The sequence below is a fragment of the Leopardus geoffroyi genome, chromosome B3 (assembly GCF_018350155.1).
Source record: "Leopardus geoffroyi isolate Oge1 chromosome B3, O.geoffroyi_Oge1_pat1.0, whole genome shotgun sequence".
Lineage (NCBI taxonomy): Eukaryota > Metazoa > Chordata > Mammalia > Carnivora > Felidae > Leopardus > Leopardus geoffroyi.
Window position 1 is genome coordinate 52,410,118 of NC_059337.1, and position 26,348 is coordinate 52,436,465.

Genomic DNA, 26,348 nt, shown 5'->3' on the forward strand with positions numbered 1-26,348 from the left:
ATCATGGAAGGATCTTCCAAAATCTTTCCAAAGATTTAATTCACATTAACAATACACCTTACTACCTGCAAAACTCTTCAAATAAATCACTTTGAGAAGAAAACCTAGGGGATGGGGAGTTTTTCTTCTCACTTTTAAAACAAACTGCTATTCTCCTCAATCTTTTTTTTCCCCCCTCAGTCTTATTTTAAGCCAACCTGCTAAATGGTGGCTTTAAAAACTCTGTCAAAATATCTCGTTACCAATTTTCAGTTTGAGTCCTAAATTTGGAACCTTACATTCTGCTGGTCTTTAAAAAAAAAAGACTGATGAGGGGTGCCTGGCTGGCTCAGTCAGTGGAGCATGGGACTCCTGACCTCAGGGTTGTGAATTCCAGCCCCATGTTGGGTGTAGAGACTACTTAAAAATTAAAAATAATTAAAAATAAACTTGGGGGGACAAAGTACTGATGAAAAAGTGCCTATAACAATACCTACTTCAAGTTGTCTTTATTAAAACAGAAAATTCATGTAGATCAGGAGAAAGCTCTATGTATAATTCTATCAGAGTGAAATGCTCATGTTCAGAGCTATATCCGATTAATACTTCTGCACCTTTACATTTATTTAAACTAATTTCTAGATATTAAAGATAACTTTTAAATTACCAATGAGAACATAAGGTTAATTTCTACCCATACCACAAAAGTTCTGTTTTTAAATAATCCTTAACAAATCTCTCAATAAGGGAAGAACTGCTGGTATCAAACGTTTAATCATAGCAACTGACCAGCAATTAATTTTACCTCTCAACAAATGTTACAAAATTCCACCTGTAGGTTATACGACCTTCTTTTAAAATGCAATTTAAGAAGCCATTACTCTTAGAGAAACTGTGGCTCCTCTTGAGAGAATTATGATGTGGACAGAAACATGTTAGCCCTATCATTTAAAAAAATACAGTGTATAAAAAAAAAAAGGGCCACGTAGCAGTCCGTGGGCAGTATGAGTCATCATCCAACTCAAAACTTGCCACACTTCTAAGCTTCCTCCTACCAGACCCCATCCCCTTCAGTAATGTACCCTGAGTCAGCAAACCTTACTATTTTGTCAGTTATGAATTCTCACGATGCTTAAATGAACTTATGCAAAACACTGCAACACATTTAGTACTAACACTTGTCATGAGAACATGTGCTGTTTCTATCGCAAAATTAACTCATCTTCAAATCAATCTTCTTCAGATTCTTTCTTAATCACAAAAGGTAGCCAAACACTACATTTAATCCTCTTTTGCAAGTAAATGAACTCCAAAATATGGTCATATATAAAGGTTTTTATAAACAATTCCCTATTTCCCAGAGATTTTTTTTTTTTTTTTTTTTTTTTTTTTTTTGCTTAACAGTAACATCTAAATAATAAAACATGTCCTGCTCAAATCTGGCATATTTCCTAGATGACTACAATTACTGAATTTAGAACACCAATAAGCAATTTTACAAGTTTCACCAGGCAATTCTTACTAAGTGATGTAACATATATATGTGAAAGGACTTTACACTCCTTGGCACACTGCAAGCAAGCCCTTCATAAACGTGTTTGAACAACGACTTGTTAGAGAGGTTAGAAATTCTTCCACCCAGTTCAAAATTACTTTTCACACATTAAAACCTGACATTTCTAAGAAGAAACTCTAGAAGCCGTTCCTTTTCAAGGCCAGGCCCTGTTTGGACCCTACATTCTTCCTGTCAGATTACTCTTTCCATCTCAGTTTCCCAACGCTTAAGAGAGAATATATCCAATCAGAACTTTAAAACAGAACAAGGCTAGAAGAAACAAGCAATCAGAAAATTACTCTGAAGCTGTCTGAGCTCCATTTTGTCCCCCGTTAATTTTTTTTCCCTTGACAAATCATCTTGCATCGTTAAAAAAGTTAATACTGACTTTTAAGAGCATTTTGAGCACTGAAGAAAACAACATGAATTGCAAACGCAATAAAGCTTCTAATTCCACCACTTCATTAAATCTTTGCCAATGAGCAAGCAAAAGATAAATAAAACAGGAAAGGAATCAAAAATATCCTGCTTCACAGAGCTCCCACCTAACACCTGAACCAGTTGAGTCTCGCTAAGCCAAGGAACAAAGGAGGCTAGAAGACCTTTACTTTTCAACGCACCTCACTAAATCAGATAAAAACGCACAGCCAAGTGAAGAGGCCCTTTTTAGTGAACTGACAAAACAAGTTTCCATTTGGGTACTTTCACAGACCAATGCTCCAAGTCCCGAACGCAGCTAAGGAAAGGCTGCAGTAGGGAGGGGGGGGGGGGGGTGGAGAAAAGAAATTAGGAATTCCGACTCGGACAAGTTTTCTGTACCTCATTTACAGCTACAACTCAAAACTTAGGCAGAAGACTTCGGGGCTCTGAGACCAGCCGGGTGAGTGGTGCGCGCTACGCAATTCGCCGAGTCCACTGGAGACTTTGCCCGGCCGGAGTCAGCTGAGGCCGAGTCACCGGAGTGGGATGGGGGAGGAGACGCGGGAGCATTTCGAAGGCAGCGTGCCAAGAAGGCGAGACTCCGCGCCACCTCACGCTCCCCGGGCCGCCCATCCCGGCCGCCGCCCCTCGCCCGCCGCTCGCCGCCCGGGGCGGGCTTCGAACCCGCGGATCCCGGCGCGGGTGGCGGTGCCGCAGCGGAGCAGCGGGGCCCCGGGGCTGGCGGGCGCGGCCGGGCCCGGCAGCCGGCGAGGGGCGTGCCGGGTGGGAGGGGCGCGCCGGCCGCTCTGCCGGCCCCACGCGGGGACCCCGGCCCGCCGCCCGCCGGCTCGCGCGGGGACGCGCCGGCCAGGCCCGAGCGGGCGGGCCGGCGGGCGGGAGGGCCGGAGACGGAACAAAAGCGTCTTTGTTGAGCGGCGGCCGCCGGAGGGTCACACACAATGGAGGAAGGAGCCGGCTCCGCCGCCGCCGGCGGGCCCGCCGCGGCGCCCTCCAGAGCCGCCCCGCCGGCGCGCCCCGCACACGTACACACACACACTCACGGGACTTCTCCGGCTCATCGAGGGAGTGCGGGGCCCGCGGACAGCCCCCAATGTCGGCTCAGGTCTCCGGCTGTGCTGGCGGCAGCGGCGTCTCCGAGGCTCTCGCTTTGCCGCAGTCGCCGCCATGTAACCCCGACCCGCGAGAGAGGGCGAGGGAGAGGGGGCGGGGTATCCATGAGCCACGCCCCCTCGCGTCACAGGCTCACTCCACGGGTTCCCCCGCCCCCGCTCAGCCCCCAGCGCCTGCACGCGCCGGAATTTCCAACGCTGGTGACTCGGTTCCGCGCGCTGCGGGGGCGGCGGGAGAGGCACGCGGTGTCATCAGCCACCTCAGGTGGGCTGGGCTGGGCCGGGGGCGGGGTGGGAGGTGGGCAGACGGGCCCTCTGTGTTCTGTCCTTGCCACATCACTATAGCACAAAGTGACCAAACTCCTTGCTAATGTTTATTTGCTCACCTACTACGGGCAAGCCACTGGGCCATCCGAGAGGAGTGAGCCTAAGCCCGTGTGCTTAGAGATGGGCCGGGAAACAAGAAAGCCTGGGCCTGAAGACAGGTTGGCTAGAAGGTAGCAGCCTGAGTACGAGGCCAACGCTGTTAGCGGCTAAAAGCTAAGAAGGTCATTAATTCTGCCTGAGGGTATGGAGGAGGGCTTCTAAGTGAGGTCGCCACGGGTGATCTTTCATCTGGACCAGAAGGAGCAGATATAACCAGAGGAGGCTCAGCTGGATCTGAAGGAGATATAACCAGAGGAGACGAGGGGGAGGGTGTTGTTGCTTTGGGAACAGCGAGAGAGCTAAAACAGGAAGGAGAGCACCTGGCTTGTTGCTGAGCTGGGACTAGGCCTGAATCAGAATTTGGGAAGGGGTGTACTGTGAGATGTAGTGGGAAATGTAGATTGGTGCCTTCTTGGGACTACTTGGTTGAAAGCAAACTTAATTTTATTTACCACGACTTATTTGGTCCAAGGAGCGAGCCTTTCCAGCATTTATGGGAAATTTATGTAGTTATTTATCAATTTAGAGACACGGGTCAGCACATTTTTTTCAATGACTTAATAATTCCTGGTGAGAACCAAACGTTTGGTAGCCCCTTAACCATTATTATGCCCATCTTCAAGCTTGAGGCAAATAACCACTTTAAATATCACATAGTAGCTTGAAGTTAAGTGGTTGGGATAGAGCTGGTGTGTTCTATATGTTTTATATTTAAAACAGTATCATCTGAGTACCAGGTGTGAAGAGGTTGAGTAGATAAAACCAAGAGAAAGGGGGAGCCTGTTTCCAACGCAAGATTTTGTGGATGCAGTCTCTCTGCAACAAGAGCTCCTTAGGTGTGACCGTTACACATCCCTCCTGCCCCCGCAATAGGATACCCTCAGATCCCTGAGACACCCTTCCTTCCTTGTCCATCAATGTTTGATCACCAGCAGGAGATAGGAGGAAAACAAATAAATACTGCTTTTCCCTTGAGAGCTTGTAATGTAGTGTCAACTCCTGACTTCCAGCAAAGACAACCAAAAGAACCTGTTGATCAAAGCCAAGTTTATTGCTTACAACAGTAAGTGATACCACTATGTTGATAGTCTTAGCATCTCAAAAAGGGACGTCATGTGTAGAATAGTTCTAAGATTCAGGGCATCTGGTTTAAGACAAGTCTTTTCAATGAAAGCATGATTGAGACTGGACTGAATTTATAATATCATTCAGGACGATTACAGGGAGGGGAGAGTTTTGAAGGGAGCCTAGAAGAGTAAACAATTGTTTGACAAATCCAAGAGTAATCTGTTGAGGAGCAGGCTGTTTATCCTGATGAAGGCTAGGTCAGTCAATAGTCTGTTGTTCAGATAAATGGACTTTGAGGAAGTTCCTGAAACTGCAGTTATTTGCAACTTCATCTTCTTGGGCAAGAATTTCTTGGAATTGAAGTCAAGTTTCTGTGAATGGTGGAGTTGTAAAGGCATGTTAACGTCATCGGTCTTCGTTCTCAATCCTATTGTGTGGCTGTAAATAGTTTCAGTTCTCAGTAGTTTTTCAAACTGAAGGCTATGATCCAGTAGTGAGTAGTGAAGTGATTTTGGTGGATTATGACTTGCATTTTTTCTTGTGGAAATAGAATAAAAAACTAGAGAGCATTGCCCATAATAAAGGGTAAATACTGTTTTGTGAAACTTATGTTTCCATTATCTACTATATTTCAACAAATCTGAAATGTCATTAATCATGACATGCCATTATTTTATGTACTATTAAGAAAGTGAGGGGCTCCTGGGTGGCGCAGTCGGTTAAGCGTCGGACTTCAGCCAGGTCACGATCTCGCGGTCCGTGAGTTCGAGCCCCGCATCAGGCTCTGGGCTGATAGCTCAGAGCCTGGAGCCTGTTTCCGATTCTGTGTCTCCCTCTATCTCTGCCCCTTCCCCGTTCATGCTCTGTCTCTCTCTGTCCCAAAAATAAATAAACGTTTAAAAAAAAAATTAAAAAAAAAAAAAGAAAGTGAAAACAACACAAATAAGTGAAAACTCTTATCAAAATATGATACTCTATTGCTGCATCCTGGTTTTAGAAATATTAACACAGAAGACCTATTTTCTTTTAATTGTTATTTTTGAGAGACAGAGACAGAGCACGAGCCGGGGAGGGGCAGAGAGCGAGGGAGACACAGAATCGGAAGCAGGCTCCAGGCTCTGAGCTGTCAGCACAGAGCTGACGCGGGGCTAGAACCCATGAACCGTGACATCATGACCTGAGCCGAAGTCAGACACTCAACTGACTGAGCCACCCAGGCTCCCCTAGAACACTTATTTCTTAAAATCGATGAAATAAAGTATATATAAATGAGCCAATTGGATAACAGTGTAAAATGTATTTCTACTTATCTCTCATTATTGCTATGAACTATGCTGTTGTCAAAACAGTCTGAAAGCCACTGTTGTAGTGGAGTCATGCAGGAGAGGATCGAGTAAGTACACCATAAAGCAGCATGAGATGATTACTTCCAGAACAGAAATGCAAATTACCTGCTTTTATTGGAAAGAACAGTTAATGAGGACATCAGGAAAACTTCAACTGGAAGAGGGAATATCTGAGCCTGGGCTTGATTCCATCAGGAAGGATCAGGGAAAAAATTTCTGAATGAGAGAGCAAAATGTACAAAGGCATGAATGTGCCAGGCACACTTTGGAAGTAGAAGAAATCTGACAGGCCTAGGGGAATGAAGACAAGTTAGCACCAGACTGAGAAGGCCTTGATTGGATGCCAAAACTTTTGGATTTATGTTAAAGGCAGTAGGAGAGGCATTTAGATGATACAACTAGTACTTTAGAAAGGTAATTCTGCCATAAATGGGAAAGGTGGGTTAGATGAACAAGAAATTAGAGACAGGGAGAAGGTAGAAGAATCTATTGCTTTTTCTGCCCTGCATCCTTAATCTGGTAACATTACTCTGATGCCCTCTAAGAGCCACTCTTTACTGGGTAAGTCAGAATTCTGTCACAGTGACGGAAAACCCAATCCAAACTCTGGTTTAAACATGAGAGAAAAAGAAAGAGCGAGAATGTGTCTCTAGTGGGCACAGAAAGGGAATGACGATACAAGCGATAGTCTTGGGGCAGAATCAGCGGGAGTTGGTGAATGCTTAGATGAGCGAAGGGTAAGTCGCTAGTCACCCAGTTGCCCTCACTTCACCTGTTTGAATTTAAATTCCCTCATTAGACTACTTGTTTTATCTTTTTCCAACTCAATTACTATCTTCCTATTAAGATAAACTGCCAGTATCATGATTTGCAAGATGGAGGGCAAAACAGATTTTAAAAATACAGACCACTAAGCTTGATGCCAAACCCTGGAAATTTCCTAATATAAATCACAGAACACAGTGTGTTAGGGAAAATGTAACTATTAGTAGGAGTCATGGAGTCTTTTCAAGTAAATCATTACAAAGAAATACCACTTCCTTTCTTGATAGGATTATTACATTATTGAACAAATGTGTTGGTCATTTCAAAAAGTCAAGATACCTTTAGGTTGGGATGAGAGGATATGGGTTTATATTATTACAGAGAAACGTTGATTGGAAGAATGCTGATTAATGGAGTGACACAAATCTTGAAGCCTTGCATTCTCAAAAACAGCAATACACATTTTTCTTCCCCTTTTGCCCAGTCCTGAGTAATGTTTTTGTCAATGTTTTGAATTAAGATACTTAGCAAATTTAAGAACTCAGATCAGAATATGATAGACGACAGAATAATTATTCAAAATCATGGTTTTTACAGAAAGAGATGACATTTAACTGTAGTAAATATAAAGTATAGCCTCTTTGTTCAGAAAAGTCATTTGGAAAGGACCAGGACTTGGGAGATTCAGCTTGACTTGATAATATAGGGGTAAGTTACAGATACTCATGCGGTATGAGCAATCATAAAAAAATAATAATGACATAATGTAAATTGTGTTAAAGTGATACAGCCAGCATTCAAATCACAGGGGTATCAGACCTATGGTGTTGAGCTCAGAATTTCTGAACTTTTTGTGTTCAAATATAGATATCACATAAAAAGAACTACCATACATAACAAATTAGGATTCTTTCAGAAGAGACATCCAAGAAAAGTGTGGAAATCTTATACTCTGAAAAACAGATGAGGGAATTGGGTCTATTTAACCTGCAAAAAAGAGATCTGCTAAAGGGTTGTTATGCAGAGGAAAGAGTAGATGTGTTTCGTCTTGCTTTGGAGTTCAGATCTAAACCATCAGGAGGGCTATTTCCAAGAGGAAATTTTTGGCTCAGTATAAGAAAGGACAGTTTTGGATATTGGAACTGAACCGTAGTGGACAGGACTTCCTGGTGAAGTGCGGTGCTACATTGCCGGAAGCATTCAATCAGAAAACAATGGCCACCTGTCAGGGTGCTATAAAAGGAAATGAGGAAGGAGGGGCCTGCAGAGAGGTGTAACATCCAAGGTCTTCTCTAACTTGAAGCTTCTATGTATCTATGTTTATACTGTTAATTTAAAATGATTGCTCTCTTAGACATGGTTTCTAAAAGAACACATTGTAATTTGATTTGTAAATAACTTTCCACTGAAGAAATGCATTGCCAAGTACAGTTGATGCTTTGTTCGTGGTAGCTTTGTTCTATAAAGTCACCAAGAACACTGAATTAGTGACTGCTGAGCCATTGCTTCTAGGGGAAATAACAGGATTAGGATCCTGCAAAACTCTGGTCTCAATATTTTTGCCAATCAGTCATTGTATAATTTTGTTTTCTGTGTGTTTCTATTTAAAGACACCTAATTTAATATATATTGTTGATTCTTTAACATTAAACTCATGGCCAAAAGCACTATAACTCATGCTAAATGAAGATTATCTAACATATAATCTCTGAAAGGCATATTACACCTTTCTTATACTTAGGGACACTAGCCAGCACATCAGTATTATTCTTAAGGACCATTTTAAACAGCTAAATCACCACCACCAACAACAACAACAAAGCAAAAAAATATGGCACTAAATAGACCACAGAAAAGACGCTTATAGTATGAGAGTTGATACAAGAAGGTAGACTACTGCCTTGTTCAACCTCTATGGAAACGTAGACGTAGGGCAACAAATTTTTCACCACTCTTTGCATAACCACAAATGACTGAAAATGCTGAGTATTGATTTTGCTTTTCTTGTGTTCTTAGTGGATTGGCATCTGGTTTACAGTGTACAGTCTTTGGGACAAATAAATTGAAGCAAGTAGTCAAGTTTGCAAACAGAATCTGCGAGTAACGAGAATTGACTATAGTTAAAAATTATGAAGAAACTGTCTTCAGTCAAAATCCATTAAAACTGTATGTAAAGTTCATTAAGAGGCAGATCAGTTGAATGCTTTTATGAGGTGGGAGACACCTATAAATGAAAATCAAAGATCCTACATTTAACTTGATGGGACAACAAAGAGCTTACCCCTTGGGAGAATGGTAATAGCATCATTTGTCAAATTCCTACCAAGTAGCCTGTTTCGGGTAAACACTTTATAAACATTATATCATTCTCTTAGGCTATGATAAATGGGATTTTGTAGAAAAGCTGCAGTAAGTAAGCTACTTAAATTTTTTTAGATAAAGCCAGGCTTTCTGTGCAATAAAATTACTTTCTGAAACAAAAATTTGTACACTTCTTCAATAATGGTTATGTAACTAAACATTTAAGTGTACTGGGAAATACCTATTGGAGTAATTTTGAGAATAATCTGGGCTTCTGCCACATAACCACTGTAAATAGAAAGAATAGACATGATTTCCTTCTGCCCATCCACAGGGACTGATAAATATTTTCAACTGTGGGGACAAAGCAGCTTTCACTGTACAAGGTCATTCCCTTCCCTTTTGCATTCCAAAATAGACAAGCTATCTGTCACTTGGGAAAGAAGGTAATTACTATCTGTAACTCTAAGTAAACTTGTGTGGAAGATTTGTTTACATTCAGCATTCTGAGTACTCAAGTTATCAACTAGTATGTAGTATGATTTAGTAGGTCTGCCTTCCACAATCCCATCTCCCACCTTCTGTTTGACAAATATTTTGCCAGCCGGCAGTTGCCACTACTCAGACACCCTCCCCTGAAAATGTTATCATCCCTATAGATCCAGACCCACCTCTGGGGTCTTGACCGAAGCCATCACCATCTCTAACAATACCCTAGGTATGGTGTCCTGAAACAAAAATAGCGAGGCCCTCAGGATGCCTAAGATCCATCTGCCCACCCTGGGTGGCTCTATCTTTGTGAATGCCCGTGTTAGGCTGCCAGAGGCCTCTCCCCACCTCCCCCAACCTCACCCCCATGCCTCCCATACTCAGGGTGTTATACAGGACCCCACATTCAGAAAGACCATGCTTGTTTTAATACTCTACTGTTGCCATCTTGAAATTCCTAATAATTTTATCCTCCTTTTCTTAGTTTTTTATTTTTTGAGAGAGGGAGAGAGAGTACACACATGTGTGTGTGAGCTGGAGAGGGGCAGGGAGAGAGAGTGAGAGAGAGAATCCCAGGCAGGCTCCTTGCTGGCAGTATAGAGCAGGTCTCAGGGTTTGATCTCACAAATCAAATTGTGAGATTGTGACCTGAGCCAAAATCAAGAGTCAGATGCTTAACTGACTGGGCCACCCAGGCGCCCCAGCTAATAATTTTATCTTTGAACTTCTGTTTTATAGTGCAATTGATGGGACAATGGAGCATGCATGGAAGAGAAGCAATATGCACGTCCACTGTTCCTTGCTGCCCCATTCACAGAGAGTATTCTCCATGCCCCACAAGCACAGAATACTCATGGACCCGCACTGTGCTGGAGTTCAGTGAAACAAAGCCAGTGAGTACAGAGGGTGTTATGCCCACAGCTGAGTAAGTGGAGGGGGCTGATAGCTCCAAAAGGCCATGCTTTCCATTGAAACCAGAACTTGCTTTGAAACCAGAAAGAAGGCAATGGCATTCTAAGAAACACAAAAGACCAAGGAACCCTATCGTACCCTCTCTTGTGTTTCTTCCCTGTATTAGCCAACCACTTATGCTGAAAACATTTCCTTTTCCTTTCAGTCCTTTCTTCCTCCTCATGAAGGCAAAGGTAGACAGTCCTGGCAGAATGTGTATCAAGAAGTGAAATAATAATGGTTAAGTTAGTTTTCTGCAGTGTTCCACTGCTTTGGTAAGAACAAAATATATATGTATGTACGAGCTATGAAACAAATTGTGTCATTTTGGTGACTTCACATAGGAGTTAAATGCTCTTGTATTTCAAACTGGCATTGTTTATGGCAATATAAAAATTAATTATGAAATCCATGCTAATAACAAAATATTTCCTTACTTAGCACGATATTAAACAGTTATAATAAACTGTCTATCGAAATTTAAAACACCAGGACAAGTCGAGAGAGACGAGAAGGAAGGAAAAAACCTTTATGTTTTAGTACCTTTACCTGCATTTGTTTTTTTCTTTTTGAACAAGGGGCCCCAGAAATTATCTATCTGGCTTTGATACAAAAGAATGCCGGCAGCCCTACCCTGAAAAAGGTGGGTTGGGGAAAGACTCTCTACCTAATGCTGCTCCCCTCACTGGTGGGCTTAGGGCAGGAGAGGTGAGAGACTATCTGTGCCAGGTGGATAAGACATTCCAGTCTGCCACAGAGCCCAGCCACCCACACTAGGAGCTGCACTTCCTGTAGTAAATACACTGGCTTCATTACTCATGGAGGTAGGAAGTGGGGGAGGAAGGAAGACCTCGTTCAGCTGCTGGGGCCCATTTTCCCCATGGAAACAATGCCATGGTGTCCATTCTTCTCACAGAGTGGCATATGTGCTAAGTGGGCTCCTATGAGTGGGCCTGAGAACCTAACCCAGGTTTGTCACATTGTTTCTCTGAGGAAAGTGCATTTTCAGTTTCAAACAACCAAGTTAGAAATCAACTTTGGGGAAGACATCTTGGTCATACAGGAGCTGTCTGTACCTTCCTCGCTCAGAAATGCTAACCACAGACAAGGATGGTGTCTGTCAAAACCTAGGTAAGCATTAAAGAGAAGGATTATATTAAAAGTAAGAACTTCACTTTATCCTCGGTGGGATGAGGAGTCCAGTCCTTCAGATGTGTAGCTTGAAGAAGTCGATTGTAGGTTCACCAGGGATGATTGGTCTCTGGCAACCAAGACACGCCTACCAAACCCAAGAGACTGTGTACTGCAAACCAGATGCCAATCTACTAAAAACTCGAGAAAAACTGTGCTCAGTTGGACTAAGGATCTGTCTAGTCTGGTATTCTCTAATGATGGTTGTGAACCTCTGTTCTATTCATTGTGAACTCTAGTGTTGAGCATAGGCCCTGAATTTAATGTTCTCTCAATAAATGTTGAAAATGAAGTGGGGTGCCTGGCTGGCTCAGTCGGTAGAGCATATGACTCTTAATGTCAGGGTCATAAGTTCAAGTCCCACATTGGCCATGGAGCCTACTTTAAAAAAAAATTGGGGTACCTGGGTGGCTCAGTGGGTTAAGCTTCCGACTCTTGATTTCAGCTCAGGTCATGATCTCGTGGTTCATGGGTTGGAGCCCTGTGTTGGACTCTGCACTCACAGTATGGAGCCTGCTTGGGATTCTCTGTCACTCCCTCTCTCTCTGCCCCTCCCCTGCCTCCCTCTCCCTCTCTCTCAAAATAAATAAATAAATGTCAAAAAAAATTATAAACAACACAGATGTTTAAAAAAAAGAAAATGAAGTATTTTTTAATATTGTAATTGCTCTCTATGACATAAAATTCAGAAAGGTAAGGATTTCCTCCAAATATCCACTTATTTAATAATTTTTTTAAAGCAACTTTCTTCTCAGGGAATCTGATTATTTTAGTTCCCCTTTATTACAACCTTATGTATCTACTAGGCTCTTTTTTTAAGGGTTTGGGGCAGAATTAGGTGCATGATTCCAGGTATTCATTATCATTATGTCAAATGTAGGATAAAACAATGTTTCCAGTTTTATTTTCCACATTCTTAGCAACAAGAGCTAGCATCATTCTATATGACTTTAGGAAACAGTCAACAATAACTCATGGTTCTCTTTCTTTCTTTCTTTTTTTCAGTAGGCTCCATGCCCAACATGGGCTTGAACTCCTGACCCTGAGATCAAGAGTCTCAGGCTTTATCAACTGGGCCAGCCAGGTGCCCCTGGCCTTTCTTGAAAATAAAGCATAGCTCCTTTCTTGTGGCTCCTTTCTTGAAATAAAGCGTAGCTCCAAGCTCATCTTCTTTTAAGTATGCTTCAGATTAACAATCCTAAATACATTATTCAAAATTAGTACAGGATGAAACTCATTTGTCACACTTATGTCCACTCACGTAGCTTTGTGCAATTTATCTTTTCTTCAGTTTAGATCCATCTGCTTGGTATTTACTACCCCAGAGAGCTTCAGGACATCTCAGCCCAGTGACTTTTTTTTATATGAGTCTGCTTCCAAGCAGTCCCTAAAAGTCTTAAATAAGACAAGTCTTCCAGCAGTAATTCATGGGGGTTCCACTCTGAAATCAGAAGAATCCATCTGGTATCCTGCACTGACAGTAGATAGCAGACCTAGGGACTGGTCCCAATTCTGCCACTTATTAGTTGTTAGACTACAGGCAAATCATTTAATCTTATTATTTTTTAAAGTAGGCTTTACACCCTACAAGGGGTTTGAACTCATGACCCTGAGATCAAGGCCTGAGCTGAGATTAAGAGTCGGACGCTTAGCTGACTGAACCACCCAGGTGCCCCTAATCTTATTTTTTTAATGGTATAAATAACACCTGCCTCACCTCCCTCCCAGGATTGTTCCAAGGATTACCTGAGACTGTGTCTGTGAAAGCACTCTGAAAATGCTAAACAACTGCATAAATAAGGGGTGTCATTAACATTGTCATTCAGTAGCTCACCTAGTTAAAACATGGTTTCCTGAAGGTAAACCAGCTCTCTCTCCTTTCATTCAATCCATCCCACAGAGGTTCTTCTAGTGCCTATTTTATCCAAGATAGAACTTTTCCCCCACTTTCTTGGTAACTTGGGTAGGATTTCTTTTCCAATGTTTATTGTGTAAATTGGTAGGCATTTTTTATAAAGTGCAATGTCCACTCCGTGCTTATTTCTGTCTCAAAGAGATGTGGTCAAATAGTGAAGCAGGAGACATGCTTGAGCACGCTGCTGCAAAGGTGGAAGGCCAGAGCACAATCCCTACCCGTATCTCCCCCCAGAAAGCAGTCTTCTGCTACCCTCAGGCTAGGAGAGACAGAAAGGAAAGCCTAGAGGGGTGCAGCAAAGCGGTCAGTGAAGAGAACATGAGGAGTAACTGTATACAACCTCTCAGATCCCAACGACCAGTATTATAATAAATAGATTTACTTACGTGAAAGCAGCTTAAAGCAAATCTCCTTTAATTTAGCCTGTGGTCCATTCAGCAAAGAAACATTTCTTCCATTTTTAGAAGCTTCTGATGGAGATTTATAGATACTGTTTCCAGAGGAAAAATAAAAGGCAAGTGATTCTCGGGGAAGAGAGGAAAAACACAAAATTTTTAAATGATTTAGCTGTACAGCAGGTTATGAAGGAAGTAAAAGGAAGAGATTAAAATGGTTCTTTCCCTCCTCCCTCTGTGACTCAGAGATTCATCCTAAAAATAATTTTCATTCCAGTTTGGGGAAGCTGAGCAAAGACTCACGTCTCCACATTCCAAGTTCCATGATGGCCTTGGAGAGGGAGGGAACCAAAGGAAGAGGAAAATGGGAAACAGTAACTATTAAAGGTAATCTGGAAAAGACTTTATCTGCTCAGAAGAGGTGAGGTGAAATTAAAGGCCAGGCTAGCTGTAATGAAGCAAGCATTTTCTGTTCTTGCCCTAGTCTGAGGTATGTCGTGTCAGCAAGGATGAAGCCTCAACTTGCCTTTCAGCCTTATTTCCTACCAGCTCTTCTGGTGATCAGTGTTTTACTCATTCAAATGAATTTTTGTCTTCTAACATCATTCCCCTTTCTTGTTTTTTTTTAATTTTTATTTTTTAACTTTATTATTTTTTTTTTTAGGTATAATTGGTCATTCCTCTTTCTTTGTATCAGCAGCAGAAGGTTCTTGTTTAGGTGTTTCTTTAGTCACATTTAATTGATATTAGTGTGTTCATTTTAAAAAGAGATTTTTATTTTTAAGGTATTTCACACTTACAGAAAAGTTGTTCATGTAGCATACTGAACTCTTTTTTTTTTTTTTTTAACCTGAACAATTGGAGAGTAACCTGACATGATACCTGTGGCAGATAGCAAGATGCATTGACCAGATGCCCTTCAAGGAAGGACTTGTTGCCCAGCCTTGGAGACTGTAGTCGGCACACAGCTGTCAACTTGCATTTCCTTCAGGGTTTGCCTCATCTGCAGAGAGACATCTTGCCCAAGGAGATGCCCCTTTCCCAGGTGGCCCAAATCCAATGACTGATAATGGCAGGGATAGAAAGGCCTGGCTATTTTGGCCCTGTGCAAGACAACTTCAATGGCCATTTCCGCTCAAGAGCTCCCAGTGGGGTTAGCTGAGGCTATCAGCCTGCAGCTCAGATCAACTTCTACCTCTCCCCACTCCTGTTTGCTTCCCCTCCTATCCACAGATGTTGATCCCAAGAGCTCTCCCTAATAATTATCCTGAAGACTAAAGTCTGCCTCAGAGTGTGTTCCTAAAACACTCAAACTACTACTCAGCCAGGAGAGGTCTGAGAAAGCAGACAATAAAATGGAGTTTTGGATCTGCATCAGTCACCACTCACCTGGTAGGAAGACCTTGTCACTGGTGATAGATGGAAGTCAGACGGTGACTGGCACAAGGTGGCAGCCCAGTTATTAAGATTTTCACCAGCAATGAATTGGGGTAGTATACCAGTGAAAGAGAATGTATTAGCTTTTGTACTGTGTGGAGGAGATAGTAACTACAAGGGGATTGAATGGTTATTGTGTAGCTCTACTGAAGCTCTAGGTAAAGAAATGAAAAAGCTGAGAAAGTGACTAGCAGACAGCTGAAAGCCAAGTGTGAGAACCAGAAGGTCTCTTTCATAGCAAGTAAAGAGGCTTTCATAACCTGCAGTGGAGAGAACCAGATTGAGCTAAACCGTTATGTAACCAAGAGCCAAAGGTTAAATTACCAAGTAAACTAGGTCTCCTATGCTAGAGATGCTGCTGTGGTTGAGAAGGAATGAGACCCTGGCACATGGAATGGGGACATCTGAGCTGATGCCCCCCAAAATCTTGAATTCCCAGATTTCTCTTGATCCTCGGAGCCTGAAGAAGTGAGCTACCCTTCCCTATTAAAAACTGCACATTCCCTTTGCTTGAGAAAATAATGCCAAGGCCTCTCTCTGCAAGACAACATGTGACTCCTTAGTATCTGCCCCCACCTCCCCTCCTGTCCACTAAATCTATAACTAGGGTGACATGGCAGCATAACCCAGCTGGGGACATGCTAGGCCTGAGAAGCGAGCAAAGAAACAAGACCCCAAAGGAGCAAAAAGATCTAACCAGCATGGACTGCAGGAGGTGGCGGGAATCCACATGGGACTAGGTTCTGAGGATACTTGATCAAAGGGGATAGAGCATGAGATTAGATAACAATTTGTGTGTGCTCTCCCAAAGTCAAAGATTTACACTCTGATGTAAATCTTACTTGCCAGTAAAATGGCTTCTGTGAAGCATGGTAAAAGTGATGGCCCATGCTGAGTGAGATCAAAATACCATAAATGTCTTGGCAGGTGGGAGAGGAAAGAATTAAAATGCTAAGAGAAATTAAAAAATAATAAAACATCTAGGAGTGAATTTAACAAGACTTGTACACTGAAGTAAAAAGGGGGGGGATAAATTTAATAAGACCTATACACTGGAGAGTACAAAACCTTGTTGAAAGAAATTAAAGAAGACCTAAATAAATGGAAAGATATTCTATGTTCTTTTATTGGAAGACTTACTGTTGTTTCAATGCTAATAACCTCCAAATTGATTTATAGATTCAATGCAATCCCTATCAAAATTCTGCCTGGATTTTTTTTTTTTTTTTTTGAAGTAACAGATCTTAAAATTCATATAGAAATGCTAGGGACCCTGAATAGCTAAAACAGTCTGAAAAGAACAAAGTAGAGTACTCAATTCCTAATTTCAAAACTTACTACAAAACTATTGTAACCAAAACAGCATGGTACTGGCATAATGATAAACATAGCATAAGAGAATAGAACTCAGAGTCCACAAACAAGCCTACATGTTTATGTGCAATGGATATTCAGCAAGAGTTCCAAAACAATTATTGAGGAAAGAATAGTTTTTTAAACAAATGGTTCTAGAGCAACTAGACATCCGTATGCAAAAGAATGAGGTGGGACCGTTATCTCACACAGTGCACAAAAATTAACTCAAAATGAACTATAGATCTAAATGTATAAAGCTCTTAGAAAAAAATTAAGTAAATTTTTGTGATCTTGGGTTAGGCAACAGTTTCTTAGACATGACATCAAAAACATAGCCAACCAAAGGTAATTTGGTAATTTGGGCTTCGTCAAAATTGAAAGCTTTTGTGGTTCAAAGAATACCAGCAGGAAAGTGGAAGGACAGCCCACAGAATAGGAGAAATTATTTGCAAATAATATATCTGATGAGACTCTAATATCTAGATATCTGTATCTATATGTATGTATCTATCTCTTTATTCAATAATAAGAGAACCCAATTTTAAAATGAGCAAAGACTTTTAAGGGGGGCCTGGGTGGGCTCAGTCAGTTAAGCATCCGACTTCAGCTCAGGTCATGATCTCATGATTTGTGGGTTGAAACCCCATGTTGGGCTCTTTGCTGACAGCTGAGAGCCTGGAGCCTGCTTCAGATTCTGTGTCTCCCTCTCTCTCTCTGCCCCTCCCCTGCTCACATTCTGAGATACCATTTAGCACCAATAGAAAGACTGTAATAAAAAAAAAAGGGAAAATAACAAATGTTGGTGAGGATGTAGGGAAATCAGAGCCCTCATATGTTGCTGGTAGAAATGTAAAATGATGCAGCAAATTGAGAAAACAGTGTGATAGCTGCTGAAATAGTTAAGCATAAGGTTACCGTTTGACCCAGGAATTCCATACCTAGGTATATACCGGAGAGAATTGAAACATATGTCTGCACAAAATTTGTATCCAAATATCTATAGCAGCATTATTTACAATAGCCAAAAAGTGAAAACAACTCAAATCTCCATCAACTGATGAACAGATAAATAAAATATTCTATATCTGTACTATGGAATACTAGTCAGTTATAAAAAGAAGTGGGACTCTGTTACATGTTACAACATGGATAAACTTTGAAAACATTATGCTAAGTGGAAGAAGGCAGACATAAAAGGCCACATATTGTATGATTCCATTCATATGGCATGTTCAGAAGAGGCAAATCCACAGTGATAAAGTAAATTAGTGGTTGCCAGGAGCTGTTGGTGGGAGAGAATAAGGAGTGATTGCTGACTGGCACAGGGTTACGTTTTGGTGTGAAGAAAATATTCTAAAATTGATTGTTGTAATGGCTGTATAGCCTTGTGAACGTACTAAAAACCACTTCAAAATGGGGAATTTTATGTATAGTTTGTGTTACCTCAATTTTTTAAAAAGGGTTCAGGGAAGTAGGAGTGCTGGTGTGGCCACATTATGTAAGATCAGAAAACCCACCAGATGACTGTTCCACAGGAGGACCTGGAGCATACAGTGTCTACCAAAGCAAAGAAGAATGTGTTGGTAAACAGCACTAGAATCACTGTGAAGTCTAGTGGTGGCTTGCTTTTGAAGGCTGGACTTATGGTAGGGGAAGCTGTTACAAAACTGATCTCCTCATTAGCAAGGGAGATCATATAACCCAGAAATGATTGAGCCAGGTGGCATCACGGGACTGTCAGAAATCATGTGGATGCAATTAGGATAATGAGTGGCAAGATCAAAGTGGCAACCATGAGCACCTGACCTACAGAGAGTTATGGAGATAGTTAATAAAACATGGTGTCACTTGCTAGAAAATAGATGGGCAGCCAATAAGGGTACTACTCCTTCTGTATAAGCAAAAGAAAACAGAGGGTGAAGGGAATGGAATATTTGGGAGCAAAGTTCTTATATACTGTTGAAATTAAATTCGTATAAAGATGTTAATTGTAATACCCCAAGGAACCACCAAGAAAACAACTCAAAATATACATATGTACTAAATAGGAAACGATGAGAGAATTAAAATGGTACATTGGAAAACATCTTTTTAGCACAATAGAAGGCAATAATATAAGAATGAAGGAATAAAAAAGACATGGCATATAGAAAAGAAAGCTAAGTGGCAGATGGGCAGATATAAATCCCTCATGTATAGAAGGACTCAGCCAGTTGATTTTGCCTCTGTTACTGACCACACTATTGCTGGCACAATGGATACGTGAATGAAGTGGCCATGGTGGCAGAGACTGAGGCTATTCTTGGCCCGATAGCATGGGTTCCCACTTCTCAGGGCTCATCTAGCTATTGCCACTGCTAAATGTCCAACTTGACAACAAGAGATCAATGCTGACTTCCTGATAGAGCACCAATCTTCAAGGAGACCAACTAAGCAATTGGTGGCAAGTTGACTACTTTGGGACCTTTCCACCTTGAAAGAGCCAGTAGTTCATCCTGCTAGGATGAAGACATATTCTGGGTAAGGGTTTAAATGTCTTATCTTCAGGCTTCGCCCTGGGCTTACACAATGTTTGATGCACCAGCAGAGGACCTCCCATAACATTGTATCAGATCTAGGAACCCAACTTACAGCACAAAAGGTGCGAGAGTGAACTCATGACAATGTTATCTACTGGTTGTTATCACTTATTTTAGCACTCCAAAGCTTCCAGCCTTGTAGAGCATCGGAAAGCCTTGCTGAAGGCACAGCTGAAGTATTAGCTTGGTTGAAATGCTATGAGTGCCATCTTCCAGGATACATTAAACCTATTGAATAAAAGATCTTTATGTGGTGCTGTAACCCCAGCAGGAAAAATACATGGGTCTATGAGACAAAATAGGGAATTAGGAGTGGTCTTGCTTATCATCACTCCCAATGGCCCCGTGGGGAATTTATGCTTCCTGTTCCTGTTATTCTGTATTCTGCAGGTTCAGAGGACCTGGTTCCTAAAAGGAGAATATTTCTACCAAATGGTACAGCAAGAGTCACTTTGATTTACTAGCTACAACTGCTGCCTGGGCACTTTGGGTTCCTACTATTCAGGAATAATTGGGCTGTAAGTAGAGGAACAATCTTGGCAGGGGTATTAACCCTAACCATCAGAAGGAGTTAGGTAAGGTTGCTGTTATACAGTAAGGGTAGGAAAAATTATTTTAGCATTGAGACCATGTATCTGAATGCTTCCTGTTAGTCCCTTGCACAGTTACAATGGTAAATGAATAATGCAGCAAGGACATGGCAGTTAGGAACTCAGACCTCTCTGGGAGAATCTAGTCTTAGCCACTAAGACTAAGAGAAGTGCTAGCTGAGAGTGAGAGGGATTTAGAAAGGATGGTCAAGGAGGGAGGCTGTAAGTTTCAATGAGAGCCCTGAGACCAGCTACAGCAGGGCTATGGCTTGTCCTACAAACCTTCCTCTTCTAAGTCTCCCCAGGAGGAGAGGCTCATCAGAAACCTGGAGAAGCTACTCTTCAACAAAAATGAGGTGGATCCAAGAGCAGCACAGGGAATGAACATGGAGATGAGCCCCTGAGATTTCTCTTTGCAAGACTTCTTGTCCCGACTCCCTGGAGGACTGTCAGCAGGCAGCCTTCAGTTCCCAGCTCCTGCTGCTGCAGACAGTTGCTTTATCAAAGCTCAGGCCCTTTGGGGCTAGGCCATAGCCAATTCTTGATCCAGGTCTGGGTTTAAAGCCCAGCCCTTTCAGCCTGGTTTGGGACAGTAATGAAGGGCCATTTCAGCTCCAGAGCTCCTCATGGGGTTAATTAAGGCTGCTGGGCCTTCCTTATACGCAGCTTGCTTTTTCCTTCTGTCTAAGCCCGTTTCTAAGCCTGACACCCTTCCACAGGTATCAATACCAAAGGCACTCCCTAATAAACATCCTGGACACTAAAGTCTGACTCAGAGTCTTCTTCCTGCAAAGCCTACACTGTGAAAATGCCTTGTCATCTCAAATGTGTTTCTTACTAATGAGAACTTTCATCTACATCGCCCCAGTAGAACTATCAAAATCAGGAATTTAACATTGATGTATGAACATCCGTTCAAATGTCGTCAGTGGTCCCAATAATGTCCTTAGAGGAAAAGGATCTTGTCCAGCAATTATGCATTGTATTTAGTTGTCTCTTTAATCTTCTTCAATCTTGAATAGCTTCCTCGTCTTTACTTTCATGACCTTGACACTCTGTAAGATTACAGGCCTTTTTTTTTTTTTTTTTTAAGAATATCCCTCAATTTGGGTTTGTCAACTGTTTTTCAAGATTACATTCAGGTTAAGCATCATTGGCAGAACTAGTAAAGGAGTGATGCCATGTTCTCGTCATTGCATCCTGTAGGTTGGCACATGACTCTAATTTGTCCCATCACTGATGATGTGGACTTGATTAAGGTGATGTCTGCCAGGCTTATCCACTGTAAAGCCACCCTTTTCCGCATTATAATTTACTATTTTGCGGGGAAGTATTTTAAGGCTATAAAAACATCCCATTCTTCATTAAATTTCCTATATATTCTTTTATATATATCCATATTGGTTATGGAATCCTTATTTTATTCAATGACTTATAATCCATTATGGTTATTATTTTGACACTGAGACTGTTACATATTTGGCCAGTGGGAGCCCTTTCTGGTTTGCTTCTTTATCCTTTTGACATACCTCCATTATTCTTTTTGCACTTCCTTGCTTGCTGCACAAGATAGTCCAAGCTTATTTTGTACTTTCTCTGCCCCAGTGCTAGAATCAGCCATTTCTTCATGGAGCTCTGGTTCCCTTTGGTGAAACTAAGGGCATTTAGAAACTAAGATCTCAACATTAGGTGTGCTCATTGCTATTGAGTTATCACTGTTCTCAAGCCCTTTCAATGGACAGAACTAGGGTCTACCTGAAATACATGAATGGATGTACATAAATACACATGTATATAAACATATACACATTTCTATAAACACATTTGCATCTGTATGTATATACCTATACATATTCAAAATCATGAGTTCACAATGATACCTCCAGTTCCAATTTAACACCAACTAATTCATTCTAGTTTTTCACATTTCATATATTTAACTACTGTCTCTACCAGTAAGAAACCTGACTCTCATTATCCTGAATATGATTACTTATTTAATTAATCCCTCTGCACATAAGCAACCTCCTGTGATTGCTCCTTTCCCTAGTGTGGACATGCTCTTCACCCTGCACCGGGCTACTGCTCCACCCAGATACCCACCACATCTTGCTTGGGCTCCAAGGCCCCAAGACGGACCATCAGGATGAGGAAGGTCATCTTCCTCACCCTGATCTGACTCTGACACCTGTGCCAGGTGGCCTTCCTTCATGAATGCCCTTTCACCCAGCTGGATCTCTGCACCCACACTAGGCCTCCTCTCTTCCACTCCCCTTCCCTTGTACTATCTTTTTTTTTTTTTAATTTTTTTTTTCAACGTTTATTTATTTTTGGGACAGAGAGAGACACAGCATGAACGGGGGAGGGGCAGAGAGAGAGGGAGACACAGAATCGGAAACAGGCTCCAGGCTCTGAGCCATCAGCCCAGAGCCCGACGCGGGGCTCGAACTCACGGACCGCGAGATCGTGACCTGGCTGAAGTCGGATGCTTAACCGACTGCGCCACCCAGGCTGTTACTGTCACTGAACTCCAACATCTGGCACCAGGCTGCCCCTCTGCAGGGACTCCATTCCTACTCTGCTCATGACATACTCTGATGTCCCCCCTCCTTATGGGAACACCCTCCTCATCCCAGCTAGGTCACTCCCTTCACAGATGCCCTTCTCACCCCTCCTGGGTTCTGACACTTGTACCAGGCTGCCCTCTTACCCAGATGCCCTCCTTACACCTCTTGACTACCATGACTCCACACCCCTACCAAAGACATCCACCCTGCTTGGCCCATGTAATGACTTTTGAGTTGTTTTATGGAGGAAGAAGAAGAAAGAGAGTGGGAAAATGGAAGAAGAAGCGACAAAACATTAGTTCATCTTTTTTTTTTTTTTAAGTTTATTTATTTATTTTGAGAGAGAGAGAGAATGAATCCCAAGCAGGCTCCATGCTCAGCAGAGCCTGACTCAGGGCTCCATCTTAGGACCGTGAGATCATGACCTGAGGGGAAATAGAGTCAGAGGCTTGACCAACTGAGCCACTCCGGGGCCCCTCAGTCATCTTTTGGTTAACTTTTAATAAAATAATTTTTCTGAGATTCACTTCCATTTTAGTTTTTGGCTAGATCTATTTCTGCCATCATGTCTGTTAAATTTATATTTGCCAGGAAAGCCAAAGCTGCCTGCTCAGTGCATTCCTTATCTCTGATACCTACCATCTACCAGAAATATTATGGTTCACACAGGCCAATATATAACTGAAAGTCCTCCTCTCTCACCATTCTTTTCAGTGGGGTTTTCAGGATAATATACAGTTATGGGCATTTATATTTGGGGGTAAGGGCATCTTGCTTCAATACTTTCTACTTTTCCCTGATTTCCTTTTTCCTCTTCTTAGCAGTACTCCATTAAGCTTGCTAGGTTGATTTAAATGGAACCTCAGTTGCTTTAACTTTGTGCTGTACTTTTTCTCATAGGAAGGCATTTCAAATGTCCTAAAGCTATATATACCCCAGATCCCAGTAAGAATGGATTATTTACCTCTCTTCAAATGTGTTCCAAGCTGTCCTACCTGTGTTTTTATTCATGCTGGGGCTCCCACCTGGTCCATCGTCTCATTGCTTCTCCAAAGTCAAAACCCTACATCCTGCAAGGTACACTTCACACACTACCTCCCACCAAAGCCTTTGGCACTATCCTCAATCTGGGACCTCCACAGAGCTCTGTATGCATCTGTGATGTGTATCCTTTTCCGACATGTTCTTTTTTGAAAAATATTTATTTATTTTTGGGAAGAAAGCAAGCTGGGGGAAGGGCACAGAGAGAGGGACAGAGGATCCAAAGCCGGCTCTGTGCTGACAGGCTGACAGCAGTGATCCTGATGCAGGGCTCGAACTCACGAACTGTGAGATCATGACCCGAGTTTAAGTTGGACACTTAACCAACTGAGCCACCCAGGCTCCCCTTTTCTGACATATTCTAATTATCATTCTTAGGAGACCAGAAGCTAGCTCCTTAGATACAGGTACCATTTATTTTCCGTATCTTTACCCCATGGAGTCCTTGCATGTAGTAGAAGCTCTACATATGTTTAATTGAAACCTAATAAGGGTTTGTATATTTTATATTATTTTTTCTTTGCATAGTACAGTCTTCAAAACAATTAAACTTCCTAGTAGCCCTTTCTGGCATGAGACCTAAATTTTCCACCTTACAGAAGAGAAAGATGTTTACTTTTGTCATCCAAAGGACAAGAAAATGAAGCTGTTCATCTTTTTTTCCAACATGATGCAATAGGTTGCATTAGTATATCAAGAGATAAAATCTACTCTCAAAGCAAATTCATAGTTGCCTACGGACACCTGTATTTTTATCCTGCCCAAATAGCACTCTAAGTTTTGAAGTTATTAAATACTGACATTGTCTCTAGAACATATGCATTTACTTTGCATAGTGAATAAAATTATATTTTCACCTGCAGAGAGATGGCCCCAATTCCTCACTCCCCATAGGAATTATGTAACTACAGTAGAAGACCGACCTGCTTCTTTTGTGTTGGTCTTAGCCTGGATTCTCATAATCTGTTCCAAAGTAGGGCATTATCAAAAATCTACTTTGTCCCATTTTTTTTCTCCATTTAACTGTTTATTGCAAGGGCAATCCTTAGATTGTAAACACTTTGACTCAGAGGTGTCTTCGAACTCTTTTGCATTTTTGTGTGTGTGTTAATGGCACACTACATATCTGCAATGAATCATTTCACCGAATTACTATTAGTGTGCTTTCTTCCCTAGGCTATCACTACAGATCTCACCATGTTAAATAGTCAAAATATGAACTTTCAGTGTTTTTCTCCTCATGCTTGATCCTCCTGGTTTTAGATCTCGTGTTCATCCCTACTGGTCCGATAGATATGGCACCAAGACTTTAGAGTTGGCAGCTTGAAAAATTTTAAGCTCCTCTTTCTACATCATGCCACGAAATGGCAAAAACTTGGTGAAGAAAGAAGGGTTGAGGTCCATGAGGAGATCTCCTGTATACTAATAGAACTCTTACTGACAGATACCTGTGGTAGGCTGAATCATGGTGCCCCAGAAAGACATCTATGCCCTAATCCCTAGATTGTGTGAATGTTACCTTATATGGCAAACAAGGACTTTGTAGGTGTGATTAAAGATTGTGAGATGAAGAGATTATTCTAGATAATCAGGGTGGACCCTACATACAATTTCATGTATCCTTTGAATAGGAAGACAGAGGGAGATTTGACATACAGAAAAGAGAAGGTAATGTGACCATGGAGGCAGAGATTAGAGTGATGGGATCACAAGCCAAGGAGTGTTGCCAGCCACTGGAAACTCAAAGAGGTAAGAAACCCATTGTCTTTATAGTCTCCAGAGGGAGCACAGTCCTGCTGTCACCTTTATTTAACCAAGTGAAATTGATGAACCTCTGGCCTCCAGAAATAGGAAAGAATAAATTTCTGTTGTTTTAAGACACAAAGTTTGTGCCCACCAGAAACTAATACTTAAAGACTTGGAGGGTGGGGAGCATAAAGAATAAACACAAACTCCATCCTTAAGTATCTATGAATTAAATAGGAGCAGTTTGTAAAATATTATGACCCAATGTGTGGTAAAATGCAAAGATAAATGCCAAAGTCAGGAAGTACTGGAGAAATTCAGAAAAGTGAGTAATCTTCAGTGAGGAGCTGGAGTAGATTAGGTGGGTTTTACTGCATAGGTAGATTGTGAAAGTAGGCCCTTGTACAAAAGGAGAAGACTTTAGATTTAATCCCCTGGACACTGGGAATTCAGTAACAAATTCTCTCCTCATTTTCTTTCTTTTTGCATTAGGAAAGTAATCTAGGCTTCCCTTAAAACATTTCATAGACATAAAAATTTGAATGTAAGATTCCCTTGTAATTCCAGTACTCCCAGAGAAAAGCTTTGCTAGCGAGTTGGTATATATTCTCCCAGATTTTTTTCTGCACATATAGTAATAGGTTTATATAATTATTGCCAAAATGGGATCATGCTATAAATATTCTTTTGCAACCTGCCATTAAAAATTTTTGAACAAAATAAAAAGGAAACTCATATTTTAAGATGATTAACCTTTTGGCAACACTCATGTAGATCTCCCTAATCTGTCCTAATTACAGTATGTACTGTACTGAGGGGAGAAATGGAAACAAAGAAAGAGTAGCTAAAGGTTGTTAAAATAATCCGGGTAAATCAGGGTAGGGTCTTTGGCAACAACTGATAAAGTAAGGGATTGGAAATTTTTCTAGTAAGGGTCAGGAAATATATGTATGTATTTCAAGATCTTGGGCCACATAAATAAAAACTAATTTCTCCTTTTTACCTTTGAGAGAGGGAAAAAAATAAAAGATTCTACTTATCCACATTTGAAGATAGCCATGCTCTCTGATTGTAGTAATAGCAATCCTAAAGGGAAGAAAT

General features: G+C 41.6%; 2 protein-coding genes and 1 long non-coding RNA gene across 6 annotated transcripts in view; 1 reads left to right on the top strand and 2 right to left on the bottom strand.

Moving 5' to 3' along the window:
- The window catches only part of MAPK6 (mitogen-activated protein kinase 6), a 36,655-nt gene extending 33,527 nt beyond the window's left edge, over positions 1–3,128 (bottom strand). The window contains exon 1 of one of the 2 annotated variants that reach the window (XM_045449726.1): positions 3,016–3,128. The gene's annotated coding sequence lies outside the window, so the exon portion shown is untranslated. Of the gene's footprint in view, positions 1–2,353; positions 2,684–3,015 lie in introns of those variants that run through there. The other variant, XM_045449727.1, reaches the window with a different exon arrangement.
- Positions 3,129–3,165: 37 nt separating this feature from the next.
- Positions 3,166–26,348, top strand: part of LEO1 (LEO1 homolog, Paf1/RNA polymerase II complex component) — a 75,730-nt gene continuing 52,547 nt past the window's right edge. Inside the window, exons 1-5 of one of the 3 annotated variants that reach the window (XM_045449730.1) lie at positions 3,166–3,349; positions 10,218–10,372; positions 13,350–13,480; positions 14,209–14,318; positions 25,133–25,250. In XM_045449730.1, the coding sequence (XP_045305686.1) occupies positions 25,181–25,250 (70 nt within the window). In that variant the 5' untranslated portion in view covers positions 3,166–3,349; positions 10,218–10,372; positions 13,350–13,480; positions 14,209–14,318; positions 25,133–25,180. Of the gene's footprint in view, positions 3,350–3,495; positions 3,633–10,217; positions 10,373–13,349; positions 13,481–14,208; positions 14,319–25,132; positions 25,251–26,348 lie in introns of those variants that run through there. The other 2 variants (XM_045449729.1, XM_045449731.1) reach the window with 2 other exon arrangements.
- Positions 4,541–14,036, bottom strand: LOC123583013. Its single transcript, XR_006704697.1, has 2 exons — positions 13,923–14,036; positions 4,541–4,949 (listed from the first exon to the last, which is right to left on the bottom strand). It is a non-coding gene; the product is annotated as an uncharacterized LOC123583013 (long non-coding RNA).